This window comes from Myotis davidii, unplaced genomic scaffold (genome assembly GCF_000327345.1).
Source record: "Myotis davidii unplaced genomic scaffold, ASM32734v1 scaffold1994, whole genome shotgun sequence".
In the NCBI taxonomy this organism is placed as follows: domain Eukaryota; kingdom Metazoa; phylum Chordata; class Mammalia; order Chiroptera; family Vespertilionidae; genus Myotis; species Myotis davidii.
Window position 1 is genome coordinate 147,322 of NW_006285309.1, and position 18,833 is coordinate 166,154.

An 18,833-nucleotide genomic window follows, 5' to 3' on the forward strand; every position below is an offset into this window, starting at 1 on the left:
TGGCGGAAGTACTGGCCACTATGATGCGCACTGACCACCAGGGGGCAGATTCTCAATGCAGGAGCTGCCCCCTGGTGATAAGTATGCTCCCACAAGGGGGGGGCTGCTCAGCCAGAAGCCAGGCTCCCACACTGGGAGTGGGCCTAAGACATCAGTTGGACATCCCCCAAGGGCACCTAGACTACAAGAGGGCACAGGCCAGGCTGAGGACCCCCCACCCAAGTGCATGAATTTCATGCACCAGGCCTCTAGTGTATAGATAAAGCCCAATGTTTATATGTTTATTGAGAGAATAGTGTTTCCTTTTCTCACTGATGACCCTCATGGCTCCTCTAATTTTCTCTCTCTTTTTTTCTATTACTTCCTTCTATTCATCTGAAACATGTAGCCAAAGCTTTTCCAAATAAAAACAGAACTTCCACCAAAAACTCTTTGTCACCTTCTAGCCACTGCCTTCTTTGTTCTAACTTCTTACCCATTATTTGCTTTCTCAGAAATCACTAATAATCTCCTAATTGCCAACTCCAATGGACATTCTTTATTCATTTTCTTACCTCTTTACAGTATTCAAGGTTGTAGAATATACCTTCTATTTTTTTTTAATGTTTGTTGTTATTTATATACTAGAGGCCCAGTGCAGGAATTTGTATACACTGAAAGGAAATCAATTAGAAGAAATATTTTAGAGGCCAGGGAGGGACCACGGGAGGAATCCAGGGAGTGTCCAGCCTGTCTTGCCCAGTCCTGATTGGGGCTGATTGGGGCTGGCAGGCCAGCCTGCAGGGGAGGTGGGGGGTCTCTAGGGTGTGTCTGGCCCATCTCGTTCAGTCCCCATCAACCGGACCTCAATAGAAGCTAACCTACCAATTGGAGCATCTGCCCCCTGGTGGTCAGTGCACATCATAGTGACTGGTCGAGCAGTTGTCCAAACGGTCAACCTATTAGTTGGACACTTGGCATATTAGGCTGTTATACATATACTACAGGCCTGGTGTATGAAATTCATGCATGGGGGTGGGGTGGTCCCCTCAGCCCAGCCTGCACTCTCTCCAACCTGGGACCCCTTGGAGGATGTCCGACTGCCAGTTTTGGGCCTAAACTGGCACTCAGACATCCCTCTCACAATCCTGGACCACTGGCTCCTAATCGCTCACCTGCCTGCCTGCCTGTTTGCCCCCAGCTGCCCCTGCTGCCAGCCTGGTCACCCCTCATGGCTCACCCACCAGCCTGGTCGCCCCATGCAGCCTGCTGTTCAGTCATTTGGTCATCCCTCACTAAAACCCCCTGCCAGCATGGTCGTAGGCAGCCATCTTGTGAGGGCATGAGGGTTAATTTGCATATTATCTCTTTATTATATAGGATAGATAGATAGATAGCTATATCAGCTTTAACTATAAGGGACAAAGATGATCCATGGTTTTTTAAAAATATTTTTATACTGATTTTTAGAGAGAGAGAGAAAAGAAAAAAGAAACATCCATGTGAGAGTACAACATCAGCTGCCTCATGTACTAGGAGCTTGCAAACAGGGGGGGCGGGGAGGGGGGCATGTGCGATGTGCGCCCTGATCTGAAATTGAACCAGCAACCTTTTAGTGCACAGGGCAACGCCCAACTAACTGAGCCACACTGGTCAGGACCCATTCTTCTTGAAATGTGGTCTCATCAGCTGTTATGCAGCACGTCCGCCTGGCTCTACTTCATCAACTCTGACCATATGTATCAGCCTGCTTTATGATTGTTATTACATAATCCTGACCTTGGCCCTGTTCTCTCTAAATGTTCTCTGTAGTCAAGTGCCTCGGCTTTCACACCAAATCTGCATCTAAGAGAATTCATCTCTGAACTCTAGACCAAATGTTCCAATGTAAACTATACTTCACTCTTAGGCTGCCTAAATACATGTCTTTTAGTTTTACAAATATTTATTCCTCTCTTTATTTATTTATATATTTTGGTAAAAGTCACCCATCCATCAAGTCACCAGGTCAGACATCTGGAAGCCTTGTACATCTTATCTGTTTCACCTGCCAGTCTATGTCCTGCCCAAAGAACAGTGCCTGATACAATCAGGCAGACACGCAATAAATATTTGCTGGATGAATAAATTCTCAACCACTCGTTTTTCCTTAATGAGTACATTTAGCTGGGGATGAAGTAATGTCGATTTGGGTCCTAAACATCTGAGGTCACCATTTCCATTTTTTATTTTATTGTTTTTTTACATTACTTAGGACCTTATTATCTTTCTCCTGAACTACTCTGATAATTTTCTTATTACCCTTTACTTCACTTTTCTTCCCAGCAACTTCTGAATTTTCTCTGCTCTGCACCATTTCCAGCGATGCCTTCAAAAATTACAGTTCTGATTCTTTGAGTTCCCAACAACATGGCCTTCAAGGCAAAGTCTTCATCGTATTCCTATGATCTGACCCATCTCCTTCCCTTGCCAGTGACTCTGCCTCACCAGCTCCCCATTCCCTGCCTCACGCTGTTCAGTACGCTCTGCAATTTTTAATTGTCTGTATTGGCCGGATCTTCCCCACCATTCCTCAACCCTCTGCTTCTTTGTGCCCCCAAGTCTTCTACTTCCAACCTACACATAATCTCTTCTATAAAATCCTATTCTCTCTCCCTAGAGGTGGAATCGGCACCTCCTCTTCTAGTGCCTTCATTATTCCCTATGTGAACTCTACTAATAGCCTTCATGTTAGTAGTGAGCTTGCCTACTCGAGTGCTTCTTGTACTGGGCTATACCCTCCATGGGGGCCAAGGCTATGACTTATTTATCTTTGACAGCCTTGTAAGGGTTCTATAATTGTTTGAATTAAGAAGTGGTATATCAATCAAATCTTCCAGAGAAACAAACATGAGCTACATACCTCCTTATTTTGAAGGTTCTCTGAGGTAGAAGGCAAAGATTCCACTGTATTTCCAGGACACACAGCCATCTGACTCACTGCATCTTTATTCCTAAAAGGAAATGCATTGACCTATCACATCATAACACTTCATATTATTTCAACATTTTACTTTAAGATTCAGAAGGATTATTACAGAAAATTCTGTAACCCCAAAGGCCTGGAACTGCAACACTAGAACATGCTTTATTTTCATTCAAAAATAACAGAACTGAAAGGCTAATGAACATTATTTAGTAAACCAGAAAAAGAAAATGCTCACCTGATGAAAATTATTTTCACTTTAGAAGGGGCACATTTAATGATTGAGGAAGCATTCTGATGACTTCTTCCATATAAAATTTGCCCATTGATCTATGGGAAATAAATATCATTAATTGAGCCTGGAATTTTAATTTTGTAAATTTTTATCATCCTATCTAGCTAATGAAATATGTTTTTCTTATTTTAAAATAATATTTCATATATATATTTATATAATAAAAGGGTAATATACTAATTAGACTAGACATTCTTCCTTCTGGACAAAGCCGCAGCGGGCGGAGGCCACACTAGAGGCCCCCAGCCATTGTGGCGGCAGGCGGGAGCTGGGGCCAAGGGCCTTGCATGAATTTCATGCATTAGGCCTCTAATGCATATAATAAAATACTGCGAATCCCTGGCTGCTCATTCCACGTTGACCACTCCTGACGGTAAACCCAACCTCGCTGCCATCAGGCGAACCTGACTTTGATGGTGAATAAAGAAAAGCTCATTTAGAAGCCAACATAAAAATGGTGTAATATGGCCTGAGCTCCAAGAGCTGAGGAGGCAGCACTGGGACTGACTGAAGGAGAGCAGAGAGTGAGTTCCCGGCAAGCACTGGGCCTCAGTGCGCTTTGCACAAAGCAGGGGCTCTGTGGGAGCACGTGTGACCTCCACAGAGCATCCAGAGAAGCCCTAGACTGTTGTATTTTCTAATTAGTCTGAAAACTCAAGGCTTGGGCATGGGCCACTGGGAGAAGCAATGCTGACAGAACTAGGATGTGGCAGTATATTGTGTCTATGCAGCACAGCACCTGATGAAAACTGCTGGTCTTCTAGTCCAGTGGTCGCCAACCTTTTGGACCTCACGGACCACCAGTGGTCCACAGATCACTGGTTGGCGACTGCTGCTCCAAAGGTTTCCTTACACCAGCGGTTGCCAACCTTTCGAACCTCACGGACCATCAGTGGTCCATGGACCATCGGTTGGTGACTGTGGTTCTAGTCATTTAGCCATTGCTGACTGAGCCTTTCTAACCAATAGAGAAATACACAAGTACGGGAAGAGCATTCAGGCAATACAAAAACGTGGATCCCAGCCTACAGGAGGCAAGGGCAAACAAAACAAGCAGATATAGTTCTAAAACTATAAAGCATGGCCCACAAGTTTATTTTGTTTGGAGGGCTGAGTTACTGTTTTAGTTAGACTTAACCTTGACCCCAATGTACCCAACATCTGTCACTTGTACTCTTAGGGATACAACTTTCAGAATGTCCAGTGGGCCAATCTCATCATGGGGAGTGATTGGTCATCTGGCTTTTCAAAAGCTCTTAATGAAAATGCAGCACACACACAGAAAGTTTTTGAAGTGTAATCTTTATTACTGTCTTGGGGCAAAAATTGTTTCTGGTGCTACATTGTCATGACTTTTCAAAGGAAGTTAATGGGAACATGGACACTACTTAGTAGAGATTTGCTTTAGTGCCAAATTTGCTGTAATGCATCTATTTTATTAGGCAAGCGATAGTTTTCTCCATCACTCTATGAGCCCCAGGTGAATTTTCTAGAAACTAATGGTTCCTCTGCACCGATTCTGCAAAAGTAAATTCAGCATTTTCCAGAAGAAATTACCTCTAGAAGCTCATCTGCAATTTGCAACCGACCATCTTTCCCAGCTGCTCCATTGGGATCAATCCCGACTATAAAGACACTCATCCTGGATCGATCTTTGTTCCCAGCAAGACTCAGACCCAAACCACTCCGACCTTTCTCCAGTTCAATCATATGCAGCTCGCCGGCCAGAGTCCCATAACGTTCTCTGATATTTTCTGCACATAACAACAGTAAGAGTATAGGTACTGAGAGTTAATTCATAGTCAAATGCTACTTAGAACAGCCTCAAAAGGGCAGTATTTGTACCAAAATATGCTTGGCAGTTAAGAAAACCAAAGTAAAGTGGCCACCTAGGTTTCCTGGACTACCCAAACTTGAAGGAATTTCTTTGCTTTCAGGGTTCAGAGAGTATAATGTCTGGTTAACCGGTGTACCTGCGTGATCAGGTCCAAGAGTGGTCACATTAACAAACTCTCAGCTTGTGATTAAAACAGAAATTTAATTTATCATTTTCAGAAGAGAACAGAATACTGAGTATTCATCTTTTTAAAAAAATATATATATTTTACTGATTTCTGAGAAGGGAGAGGGAGAGAAAGATAGAAACATCAATGAGAGAGAATCATTGATTGGCTGCCTCCTGCATGCCCCATCCAGTCATGTGCCCTGACCAGGATTTGAACTATGACCTCTTGGTTCATAGGTTGATGCTCAACCACTGAGCCATGCTGGCCAGGTGATTTATTTTTAATTTATATCTTTATTGATTTTTAGAAAGAGAGAGGAAAAGAGAGATTTGTTGTTGCACTTATGTATGCATTCTTTGGTTTGCCTCATGTGCCCTGACCAGAGATCGAACCCGCAACCTTGGGGTATTGGAACAATACTCTAACCACCTGAGCTATCCATCCAGGGCAGGAGTATTCATCTTGATTGGTCCGGGGAAGCTTTTCTCTCACAGGAAAATCTACACTGCATGTCACATCATGTTGCACAGTTGCTTGGTCCATATATTCATACAAAAGGGAATGGGTTCATTATTGCACAGAGCCATCAGGTCAGGAGAATTCCATGTACCTGTCCCAGCTTTCGGACACTTGTCCTAAGTAGATTAGACCATCCATATCTCCCATTCTACATGTTCAATAGTTAGAATTTATTCTTTAAACTGAGAAGGCAAGGCCAAGTGTGGGGTCCCAGCCACAGGCGCAGTGGAGGAATCAGCCAGTGGCAGCACTAATTGTCAGGCTGTGAGGGAGCCATGCTAGAGGCCCTGTCCCAGGGAAACCACTCAACCACAGCTCCTTGACACATCAGTAAGAAACTGCTTTCTTAAGCCATGAAGTTTTGGGTAACTTGTGACATGACACTAGGTAACTGAAATATTCCATTTAATGTTTTCCTCAGAGTATATTCTGATGGATTAGTAATATACTCTAATTTCATTAAAAATAGACTGAGAACTGTAAACTTTAGAAAATGTTACTACATGGCTGATGACATGTATTCTATATTGATTCTTAATTGGATCAATTTCACAAACTGCCATTTCCTGAATCCTAGAGCTTAGCAACACACCTTTTACATTCTTAGCTTCTGAAAAGCATGCCATTTTTTCTTAAAGGAAATAATTATATATTTTAAATGAAACTTTTTAAAGTACTGACACAGTTATAACTTTTGGTTGAATTTTTAATATTACACTATGAAATGGTTTATCTCCTTAGGAAACAAGAGACACAGCCATGATCCTAGCAACAGCTGCCTTTCCATGCTTCCTACACATCAGGAATTGTGGTCAGCATTCCTCAGACATTATCTAATTTAATGTTAGCAACTGGAGGTAAACGCTGTATTTTACTTATTTATTTATTTTTTAAAATATATTTTATTGATTTTTTACAGAGAGGAAGGGAGAGAAAGAGTTAGAAACATCGATGAGAGAGAAACATCGATCAGCTGACTCCTGCACACCCCTTACTGGGGATGTGCCCGCAACCAAGGTCCGTGCCCTTGACCGGAATCGAACCTGGGACCTTTCAGTCCGCAGGCTGACACTCTATCCACGGAGCCAAACCAGTTAGGGCTAAATGCTGTATTTTAAAAAGAGGGACAAACCACTAAGCTAATGCTTAGAGGTGGTTAAACAACTGCCAAATGCCCAAAGTTGTTATCTCAACAATTATACTGTATTACCACCCTCGTAGTGAAAACACCAAAATTCAAGGCATACTATCAACAATGGGAAGGCTCTGAGACCTAGAGAGGGGAGATGACTTGTTCATGACCACAAGAAAGCTGGCCCAGTACTAGCTTCTGAGAGAGTGCCCCACCCTCTTTAGTTCTCATAAAAATGGCAAAGTGGGCTTTCACAGGAATGCAGACCAGAAGGAACGGAAGAAAATGATTTCATGCCTTGGGAATGCATGCTGTATTCAAGCAAAAACAAACTGTTTTTTTTCCCCTACACAAAACTGCAGTATTTATAACTAAAGCTGAAACATCCTTATTCATCCAGGGCATCGGCTTTGAGAAATGCAAAGCTATTTTAATACCTCTGACAATTAAGTGCATTACAAAAAGACAACTTACTCCAGCTGTAACCAAACTCATCCTCTTTGTCCCCTTCTTCTGAGACCCTGCTTGCAGATGACTGGGCATGATCACCGCTCATTTCTGCAAATGCTGACGGAGGGGGCAGAGGCACACTGCACAACGGGGCCTTCTCGGGCTCCGGTTCTGACTGGCTGGGTGCCTGTGGGAACAAGAGTAATGCCGTGGGTATGTGCAGATCAAAGGGAAAAAGCTAAGGAAATGAAATAAGAAAATAATGCCAAAAACAAAAAAACTGGCTTTAAAAGATATGATACATAAATAATGGGGGGAAATAGATATATTTACAAATTGGTAGACAGGATTCAGGTAAGCTTCATACAAATGAAGTGGTATGTTCAGAAAACAATTCATTAAATTGTTATCTGGTATTTTAAGGTGATAAACTATACAAGAACTTAAATAACTTAAGATGAAAAATTATACAAACTTCCCCTTCTGGAAGTTTCACTCAAAAGTTGTCATAAATGTCCAGGGGTCTGGGAAAGATTTTGGGGGGGGAGGATTCTAGAAAAGTCTTCCAAGAAACTAGAAAAAAATAGCCACAGATTAATAAAAAACCAAAGACGTTCAAAGCTTATTAGTGAGACTACATATAAATAATTTTTTATTGCTACCGGAATCCTCTCTCCAAATGACTCAACGCATCCCTGAAAATGTTACACATGCAAGTTCATCTCTCAGGGAGCCAGCTTGTTAGCATGGAGCACACAGACGTGGATCTGAGGGACGGCTTTGAGGGACAGCACCGTCGTTCCCTTGCCAAAGTAGCTCGGAAGGTAAATGAGAAAACAAGGGGAAAAACTGCACAGAATGGTGCACTTGCTGCCACAGAGGTCCTAATCCAAAGAAAGGACTTGGTATCATCAAGTTGCAGAAAATCAAAAAAAATATTCAAGTTTAGAAGTACCTTAACTCAATGAATTCATTTTGTGGATTAATAACCTGAGGCCATGAAAAGTGAAATGTTTTGTTTAAAATCACACAGTAGCACTAGAGTTTTTTTCGCTTAATTCTTAACCCAACCCAATGCACTTTCCATCATGCAGGCTGTCTCGTCCAATTTCCACCGTAGGACAGTGAGTACCTAACTCAAAGCTCAGAGATACTTGGCTGAAGTTCTAACCCTGGCATGACACTATCCCTGATGCCTTGAATCTCTATTATCCTATCTTTCCTTATTTTACCTTTCATTCTACACAAAAATCCCTCTAACATGCCTTATTTTATTTTGTATGTGTATATTTAGAAAAAAGGCTGTGATTTAAAAATAAAAAAAACTTCTTACAGAACACACAGAATGATAGGCCCGAATAATTAGGGATTATTAATTGGTGTCAAGATTCAGAATACCAGAAAATACACCTAATACTAAAATTACATGGCACTGAATGTAATCTTTCTTTAATGATTCAGAAAGCCCTTCAGGATTCTAAGCTATGACACAATGATCATAATAAACACAAATTACTACTGCTTTTCTGGCAAAACTTATTGATAGAGACTTACAGGGCACTTGATTTTTCAAATTACACAATGTGCTGTCTTAAAATATTCAGTTTACACACAACTGCCCAAACAGACAAGAATCACTAGTGCAAACAACATCCTTGTTACCTTCCCAAATGCTGGGCCACAAAACTCTCATATTAACAATGTACAAATAAAAAGTGAACAAACAAAAAACCTAATGCGACCCAATAAAGGTTCATTAAATATACTAAGTTGGTGGGGAATATGTAATTTAAAATTTTCCTAATTAAAATAAAAAAAAATTACTTCTCCGTAACAATAGAAAATGTTAGCAAACATGAATCAAGCTCATTTAACTTTTAAAAATAGAATAAAATTAATTTAACTTTCCCATATTTTAATAAATTGATGGGTACACATTTTATAGATATTACTTACTGCATAATTGTTCTGAGTTGTTATTTTCCTTTAAAACAAACAAACAAAGTCTGCTTGCCTACAAACTGTTCAGGGTCTTAGGCATGTTTCTATGCTGTGAGTATAAATTGAAACGGTGCCCTACCATAACTGAGGAATCATAAAAAGAATCCACGCCTGTGTTTACCAACGGCAACCAGGTGTTCTATTTTACTGCCCCTAAAACATTCATTCTCACTGAGATAGTATAGTAGCTTGTCACTGACACTTCTTAAAAATCTGTTAATAAAAATGTAGCTGTTTAACAAAGATGGCTTAGTTTTCATTGGTAAACATGCAACTGCACTTGAAATCACTCCATGCCATGTACGCACACAGTGTAATGTACACACACAGCACACGACAGCACACCACGTACTCATGAAAACTTCACACAAGGACAAACCTTAAATGGTGTGGGAGCAAAAGGGTTAGTTGGGGAACAATGGAAGACAACTCTATTTGAATTCTGCAATTCCTACAGTAACAGAAAACATATTCCTTCAGAGACATAGTCTTTGGATTTCCTCGTTACAATCCCATGAAATGCCAATGAATATTCATAAAATGCTTCCTGAGAGAAATTGTTCACAGCTTTCTTCCTTTTCACAATCGCATTATAGTATCTTTATCGTTGCATTTTTCTTCCAGTTTTGGATTTACAATTCCATCAGTTAAGAGAATATCCCAAGTACAGATTTACAAGCATTGAAACAGCTACACATTTCCTGAGTCAGGCATTTACATGGATGCACTGTATGAATATTCCACAGACTCCTACACGTACACAATGTTCCATGGAGTGGTTAACTCCTAGGAGAGTTTTTAGGACCACCTTGTTTGGGTTTATTAAAGATTTATACCAATACACAGTTTTAAAGAAATTATGTGACAGTGATCCATATATTTAACAAAGACCTCATAGTAAGTATCAGAAAATTTAAGGCACAGCAGAATACAGAAAAGGCACCGAACTCACAATTATCCCTTCCTCTTCAGAAGGACCATCTAATTCAGCTATAAAGATGTTCTGGCAAGAAAATGTGCTTAAGAAAGGATTTACGGTACATGCCCACTCAAACACACAGTTGTCGTGTGTTGTTTTTCTCCCCTGCCCAAATCTAGTACACAGTGAACTGGGACAAAGGCATGGCAGTAACACAGAACAAAACATGTGCAAAAGGCAAGGGCAAGACAATGGGCATTCTCCAACCTTGTCAGCGATGAACTGCAGAGAATCAGCAAATGGGTTAGTGCTGCTGAAGTTGTACTGAGGGTAAAGGCTGTGCGTCAAGGAAGGCAAGGGGGATTTCTAAAAGGAAACATAAGAGGCGCTGAGCCCAAAGAAATGGATCCCAAACAACTCAGTTTTAAGAACAAAGTACTTACTGGTTTAAATAACTGTGTAAAACTAGATCCTGTCAGATCTAGTATTAATAACAACACCTTATGAAACAGTCTGGAACGAAAGGTTTATATCTCTAGTGACCGGAATCTACACTTCGATCTCAATCTGGCCACAAAACCATGTGGGAAATGAGTCTGTCCAATGGATCCCAAATTTCTTTTGTTTTCCCTGAATGACTTCACTCTCTGACAGATACACATATATTTGCCCACTTTATATAGTAATATATGTCCTATGTGTATCTGTAACTATCTTTCAAAATTGAAATCATATCAGTTTTCTAACTTTACATTTAAAAGCAAATTATGCTTTTTTGGTAAAACAAATAGTTTATCTTTTCCAGAATGCAAATTAAACATTTGTCTGCTAGTTCAGGGGTAAACTTCATTAGTCTTTTCATCTCATTTCCCAACAAAGAAAATTATCATATTTTGACTAGATGTTAAGTTTGCTTAAGATCAATAGTATTTTTTAGTTAAAAACAGAAATCAACAATTTTTTTTAAATGAACCACCATATGGTAGTGTTCTCTCTTTCTGCCTACTTTTTTGTGAAGGTAGAAATATTGATATATATTTTTAAAATTCCCTATAAAAGTTCCCACATTACTGGGGCATTTATGAGGCTCTTAGTAACATTGGAAATGCGGCCTTAGAGTGCTTCTCCTAGGTTTTGTGGCTTGCCTGCGATATACCAAGCTAGGACTAGTGCCTTTGAATATACACATTAAAGGCAGGATGACTGCCAGACAGAATTTAGCATTTTCATAGTTAAAAAAAAGTAATTTCCTTAGCACAGTAAATTCTTCTCTTCATACCCACTATCTTTTTCTTTTATTGACTACATCTTTCAGGAGAAACTGCAGACATTTAAAATTCATTCTGGCTCCAGTGAAATGTTTGTGTTGCTTCTCTCTCTCTAAAAAAAAAAAAAGCTCTCCTGGCAAGCATGGAGAGTGGGAGAGGCCGTCACGTGACACCCCCTGCCTGGGAGCACTCTCTGGTGAGACTGCCATCGCCCATGCTAACGCTGGTGCCACCTCACCCTTCAATCTGCTCTCCAGCAATGTTTCTCCTATACAGAGGAGACGGGAAAAGGAAACGGGCGCCATGACATTTCTGCTCATCTCGACTTGCGCTCTGCTTTTCAGCTGAAAATGCCAACTCCTGCTTTACAAAAGAGAAGATCACAAATGCCTAGGAACTGGACCACACATTACGGGGGAAGAAATGATGAGGAGGCAGAGATCAGAAACGCTTCCGAGGCAGAAAACCCAATGCTGCGGAAGGTCGAGCTTATTTCCAGTCCTCACACACGGAATTATTTGGTTGTAAATTTCCTTTACAATTCTGCAGAATCACGTAAAATAAAACCATAGTGGCAAGAAATAAAATATGTAAAGAGAGCTCTAGTTTTTTGTGTTGTTTTGGGTTCTTTCTTCTTTTTTTTTTCATATGTAGCTCTTATAGGATTAGAATTTGGCCCAAGATTAGAATATAAAAGTACAGAATGAGCACAGCAAGGGAAGTGGTGAATCAGTCTGCTATTAAGGAAAGATTGATAGAAACAGACTATATTTTTATTAATAAATCGATGATGAAACTTCTGTTTATAGCTCCAAGGGCTGATAAAAATAGAAATGTTATTAAGTAAGAAGCGGCATGGGGAAGACAGAACCATTCTCTGGCCCATGTTCACGGGCCCACGCGTGCCTGGGATGGTGCAGCCGGGCAGAATTCTGTGAAGTGCCCGCTGGAGGAATGAACAGGGCTGGGCCTGGGGCTGAGGCGGGGGGCTGGGGCCAGGAAGGCTTGTTCTTGAACAGTCTGAGAGCCACAGACTGGCTGTTCAGCCTCCGGGTAAGATTTCCTTAAAGCTCCATTCCATCCACAAATACAACATTTATCATGAAGAGACTCTTAGGTATTTGTGATTTTTTTCCTTTAGATTATGGGAAACTCGATTTCTTTCCATAGGGAAGTAAATTACTGAATACAAAGTATCTCTCATTTCAAATGCAAAGTTAACTCTAATTTCCCAAAGCAAAATGTGCAGAGAAGGAAAAAAAAAATGCCTGTACCCTGCTCAGGTTCCCAGCTGGATCGCTGTAATAAGAAACAGATTCACAAGACAAAATTATATACATATTGATTTATTATAAGTTTTAAGTGACACTGACCCTTCAGGAGGAAATAAAGACCTGAAGAAAGGGTTAAACCTGAATGCTCTTCTGCTAGGATGGATGAAGAGTGGGTGGTCAGGGAAAGTGTCATCGGACAAGAGAATATGAGCCAAGTGGGGAGAACCGGGGGAGCGGGGAGGTCAGCAACATCTGTCCATTCAGGTTCCTCTCAGCCTCCCTCCACCTTGGAGACAAGGATGCTCCTCTCTCCAGGCAGGAAGGGCACCTCCCACTGAGGGCCTTACAAGCTGCTTCAGGGGGAGAAGGGAAATCAGGCATTCCAGCAACCGCCTTTTCTCAAATTTCTTTAGCTTAAAATATTCAACAGCCAACATGCCGTATTTTGGGGTAGCATGTCCCAAACTCTTTTTGAGTAAATATGTCATTCTACGCAAGATTTATTCTGGAATAATTGCTATAAAATCAGGCATCATTATACCACATATAATGAAACAGGAATATTTTCCAGGTGCATGAAAGAGAAAAAAAACAAAAACAAAAAAAACCCACTTCCCAGCTCATTAGCAAATGTGACTGGCATTGAAAGAAATGTTTATAGTTTAAGTTTTAAAAAAGTAATATGGAGAATCCTATTTGGCGCTTTATAGTACTGTCCTAAATGATAGAAAAGTTTGAAATTAAAAGTGAAACAAAAAAAGAAAGGAATAAAACCCACCCACACAAAAAATAGCTTTAACTTAAACAGCCATTTACCAACATTACCATGCTGTGTCTATGTTTAACACCACAAATGGAAACAAACGTAGAAAGATTTATAGTTATTTAAACAAACTGAATAGCATATGAAAAGAATGCGGTATGATGCAGCCCTCCATTTGGCAGATTTTCTTATCTGAATGAATAATTATTACCTAACAATAAACAACTGAGTGATTACAAACTGCAGATGTGAAGATAAAGGCTTACACTGAGAACTACTAAATTCACTCCTTACTGTGCACCCAGAGCAGCGCTACACCTGTCCCGACACAAAGGGAAGGACCAGTGGGACAGATCTAGTCACTCTGATTCCACAGCTCAGAAGACCGACAAATCTCATCCACGGAGCTGTGCGCTACGTCTCTACCATCATTTGGGCATTGATATCTTAAAACCTTAATTTTAAAAGTTCAATGTATTTTCTATAAAAATTCCACATTTTAAGTTTTAGATCATTCTTCTACCTAACCTCACGCATACTGACATTTTCATTTTAAAGACAGCCAACCCCAAAGGCTAATAAAAGTTCTCTTTGAGAACCAGCCTGTGAGGGATTCTTTTTTTTGTTTTTTAAATATATTTTATTGATTTTTTACAGAGAGGAAGGGAGAGAAATAGAGAGTTAGAAACATCGATGAGAGAGAAACATCGATCAGCTGCCTCCTGCACATCTACCGGGGATGTGCCCGCAACCCAGGTACATGCCCTTGACCGGAATCGAACCTGGGACCTTTCAGTCCGCAGGCTGACGCTCTATCCACTGAGCCAAACCGGTTTCGGCTGTCAGGGATTCTTACTTACATCTAGGCAACTCCTGTCTTTGGTGTGCATGCCCTTCAGTGAACATGTATGTTTCTGAAGAACTTTCTAAGGGGTTTGCGGTCCAAATATATTCAAGAACTGCTGCACGTTAAAATAGCTTTCTTTTTACTGAGGCATAGAGAAGGCATGGAAAAATAATTTTAAACGCTTGGCATGCTTTTCCTCTTCAGCAACATTAGGGTGTATCAAATACACAAAGCCTCACGTAGTATCGTCTCCATCAACAACTTTCACTGAATGCACTTATACTTTTAAAATATATTTTTGAAGCCATTTTACCTGTGATGACTGATGGTAAAATGAGTTAGTAGGTTTCTGTCCACCATACAGCGATGAAGGGCTATACAGTGATTGGGGCTGGGAGGTAGTAGTTATGAAGTCACTGGTATAGAAACATACAGTTGAAACAAAATCCACCATGTGGAAATTTAATGTTCAGTGGGATAGACAAGTGCAGTCAAGATCATTCACAGGTGATCATGGGATCGCATAAACTAGAAATTCTGTCTAAGGAAATAAATTTATAAGGAAAATGTAATCTCGCTGGCTTCTAAGGGACTTCACGAGAGGTCCTGGACTATTAACCTGAAAAAGACTCCACCACATTCCTCTTGTAAATACTCTGTGACTATAATGAAATTAACAATTGTCCACCTAGATATCATTGGCCACCGATGAATCCTACCTCCTGTGTGTTGAAAACAGACTTCAAGTGCTTAGTAAACAAGATAGGAGGGATTTCCACAACAACTCAATGAAAAAGACAAGCAAAACAATCTTTTCACAAGTTTCCTGAGATTGCAAGACTAGGTATCTTTGCTTCCGGAGATAACTTGGCCCTTGACACATTAGATTCCGAGTTGAACACTGCGTGGATATGCCTCCCTTGCCCTCTGCGTTTGCTTACCCTTGGTCTGTTTATAATGCTCTGTACCATAAAGACTACAGGGTTGCCTGCTTTCCGAATGGCTTCCACAGCTTGCTCATGGCTTGCATCTCTGAGGTCCAGCCCATCCACCTGCAATGGAAGGCCTCAGCTTAACATTTCAAGAAGCTAGAGAACAATAGAACAATTTGTGGTCTGGAGTTCTGAGGATCCAGGGGGAGGCTCCTGGAAAATCAGTGTCAGAACAAAAAATAACTGCGGCTGTCTGTGAGGCTTCCGAACTTTTCATCTGTTCAGCAGACTTGTGGGCCCTTGTTTTGGACACAGATTTCTGTCTTCAATAATCAACTGAAATAATCATCGATTAGAATCAAGGCTCTGCTTCTGCTTTCCTTACACTGCTTGGCTGCTCCTTTAATAAATCAGTATAATTAAAGAAATAATATAAGGGAACTAACTGCCTAGTAGCACTAACATCATCATGAAAGTTACTGTACAAATATTTTACAAATTCATTAGAGAGTGGTTTGGGAAGTGGTGGCTGATACATCGTGTATTTTTCTCTGTACAGGGATACTTGAAGTTAAAAACAAAATGCTGGCATTCAGAAGTTACAGGTTATGGTGAGGTTAGTTTTGCAAAGGAATCTGTGCAGTAGACATGACAGGAGCTAGAAGCCAAGAAATTGTGCTTACTTGTTAGTAATTCTTATACAAATAGGTTGGAAATGAAAGTTATTTGTAACCTTTTATTGACCATTGTTTGTGAGGGAGGAAAAGAGTTTGAAAGGCCAAATGCTAATCCTGTTAGAAAACTATAGGACACTATATAGTTTTATCATTTCCAATTACCACAATATGGTATGTACAACAAAATAGCAAAATCAGAGTGGACACAATTCTGGAAAAGGAAATTATTATTTCTCTGCATTATCATATTTAAAAAACACTCATATATTTAATTGAAAACCTCCCTCAGATTGATACTTAGATGATACTTACCATCTCTTTCAGTGGGTCTTGAAAATGAGTTCTAACGTTTTATAGAATAAAAGTTATACTAGTGAGTACTATACATCCCATTAGTGGGAAAGTTTAACAGGACATTTAATATCTTTGCTCATGTTCAAAGAACTCTACTTAGAAATCATTTGCAGGTCTCTACTCATCTAATCTACATATATTTTCAGAAACTCTTAGCAGAAACATGTTACAGAACCCCTAGAATTTCAGAAGTCTAAGGCTATCTTATTTATGAGAAAAGCCCCAAAACATAACAGCCCTCAACAAACCACTGCTAAACAACATTCAGTATTTTACCACTCACACAAAAATTATTTTCCATTCTAAAGGGATACTTTAACATTCTTAATACATTTAAACGATATTTTGGTGCAAACTATGATCAATCCTTTCCAGAAATAATTATAAATATTTCTTACTTTTTTTACTTAGGTGAAAGATATTTAATAATGAAGTATTCATAATATAAACTGCCTTGTGATAATCTAAATTTGGAAATTTTAGGTAGTACTCCAACTAATAAAAAGCTCTTTAGAAGAAGGCTAAGGTGCCACCTTATCATCTATGAGAGGTAAGTATACAGGAAGAGAGAAAACCCACCATTCTTCCTTGTAAGTGGTCAGAGGAGGAAGGAACATACATAGCTCTTGCTTTTTCCCAGTAATAATAAATCAATCAAGGAATAAACAAAGAAGTCCCCCAAATGCTAATTTTAAAATAATGGTTAATGTGTAACCTTCTTCTAAACAATTAAGGCTTTTTAATGTGTAAGCTATTAGAAAATGAGGGTCAATCATTTGCATAAAGTAAATATAATTGTCATTATAATAGTGAAGAAATGGGTTTCCATTTGGAAATTGTCACTTTTAGTTTACTCTGTAAATCCTAACAACTCAGCAAATCTGGGGCAGGTATCTCTTCCTCTGTCCTCTTCACTTAAAACATGCTTCTCCTGATCAAAAAATGTATCACACTGCTCTTCAGTGACTTAATTGTCAGGCCTGTCCCACCTGGCAGGCACAGTGCCCTGTGTACTGTGGGATGCCCAGCGCCTGCTACAGCACCTGGAATGCAACAGCTGTTCCAGGAATATTTGTTAAGCAAATGAGTGAGCGACTCCTGAGGGAAGTCTATTTAAAATATTAAACTTTGATTTGAATTAAAGTATTAGGTCCAATTTGACCAAATGCTTCTCTCTCATATATAACAAAATACACTTGTATGTGTACACACATGCGTGGGCGCGCACACAGCCCTAAGTGATGAATGGAAAGCACGGAGGAGGAGGAAAACCTGTGCTTAGATGAGGGTGGGAGCATTTGTATGCAAGGTAATCGGGGTCTTAGCACAAAAAAAGACTCACTTGGAAAAAAAATTTCATCCAATAAAGTTTAGAATGGAATAACTATAAAGTACTTTTAGAAATAAAATCTTATTGGAAACTTAATTATGATAAACATATTTTTTTTGTGTGTGTGTATATATAAATACTCTTAAAGAATTATTTCCCCAGGAAATTTGCTTTGCTCTTTTAACCAGAACTTACTTATTTTATCTCAGAGCCAATGTTTTAAAACTGGTTGGTTGTACCTTCAAACATCAGTCTATACATCAAGATATATAATCTGTCACCATATTTTGAAGAGAGCAATTATGGGTGGAATGAAACAAATAAGAAATGTTTTAACTGTGGACACGTTTTTCTCTAATGTTTGGTCAAGTAATGGTGTAATGGTGATGATTCCCTTGGTAGAGAGCATGGAAGAGGGCGACGATTTTAGCTCAGAAAGCTCAATGGAAGGTACCTCGACTATTCTATCTCCAGGTTTCAAGGTTCCATTTTTGCCAGCTGGACTATCTTCAAGAACATGTTTGATGAAAATGCCCCTCATCACTTCACCGTTGCTTAGTCGACTCCCCATCCCTCGTCCACCAACAATGCTGATGCCCAAGGACTTGCTTGGTTCTCTCCAAAGTTCAACCCTGTAAAAAATAAACAAAATGTTAATACATAAAAAATAAATGAAATAAAAATAAGAAAACAGAGGGGGCAAGTTCATAACACTGGATTTGACATTTTTTTAAAATTTTTAGAAATGATACCAAAAGCAAAGACAACAAAAAGAATAGACAAACTGGACTTCCACAAAATTAAAAACTTTTGTTTATCTAATGATACTTAAGAGTAAAATGGCAACCCACAGAACAGGAGAAAATATTTGCAAATTTCATATGTGATAAGGGATTAATATCCAGAATATATAGAGAAACCCGAAAACTCAAGAACAAAAATAACCTGATTAAAAACGGGCAAAGGACTTGAATAGACTTTCTCTAAAGAAGATATACAAATGGCCCATAAGTACACGAAAAGATGCTTAACATCACTAATCATTAGGAAAATGCAAATCAAAACTACAATGAGATACCATCTCACACCCATTAGTATGGCTACTTTAAAGAAAAACAATGA

General features: G+C 39.6%; 1 protein-coding gene across 6 annotated transcripts in view; it reads right to left on the minus strand.

Moving 5' to 3' along the window:
• MPDZ (multiple PDZ domain protein) overlaps positions 1–18,833 on the minus strand; it is a 172,050-nt gene that overhangs the window by 26,628 nt on the left and 126,589 nt on the right. For 3 of the 6 annotated variants that reach the window (XM_015558970.1, XM_015558967.1, XM_006756058.2), the window contains 7 exons: positions 18,166–18,343; positions 15,360–15,470; positions 10,534–10,632; positions 7,371–7,533; positions 4,797–4,993; positions 3,183–3,274; positions 2,882–2,972 (listed from right to left, as the gene is read on the minus strand). In XM_015558970.1, coding sequence (XP_015414456.1) covers positions 2,882–2,972; positions 3,183–3,274; positions 4,797–4,993; positions 7,371–7,533; positions 10,534–10,632; positions 15,360–15,470; positions 18,166–18,343 — 931 coding nt within the window. The remainder of the gene's footprint in view (positions 1–2,881; positions 2,973–3,182; positions 3,275–4,796; positions 4,994–7,370; positions 7,534–10,533; positions 10,633–15,359; positions 15,471–18,165; positions 18,344–18,833) is intronic. The other 3 variants (XM_015558969.1, XM_015558968.1, XM_015558971.1) reach the window with 3 other exon arrangements.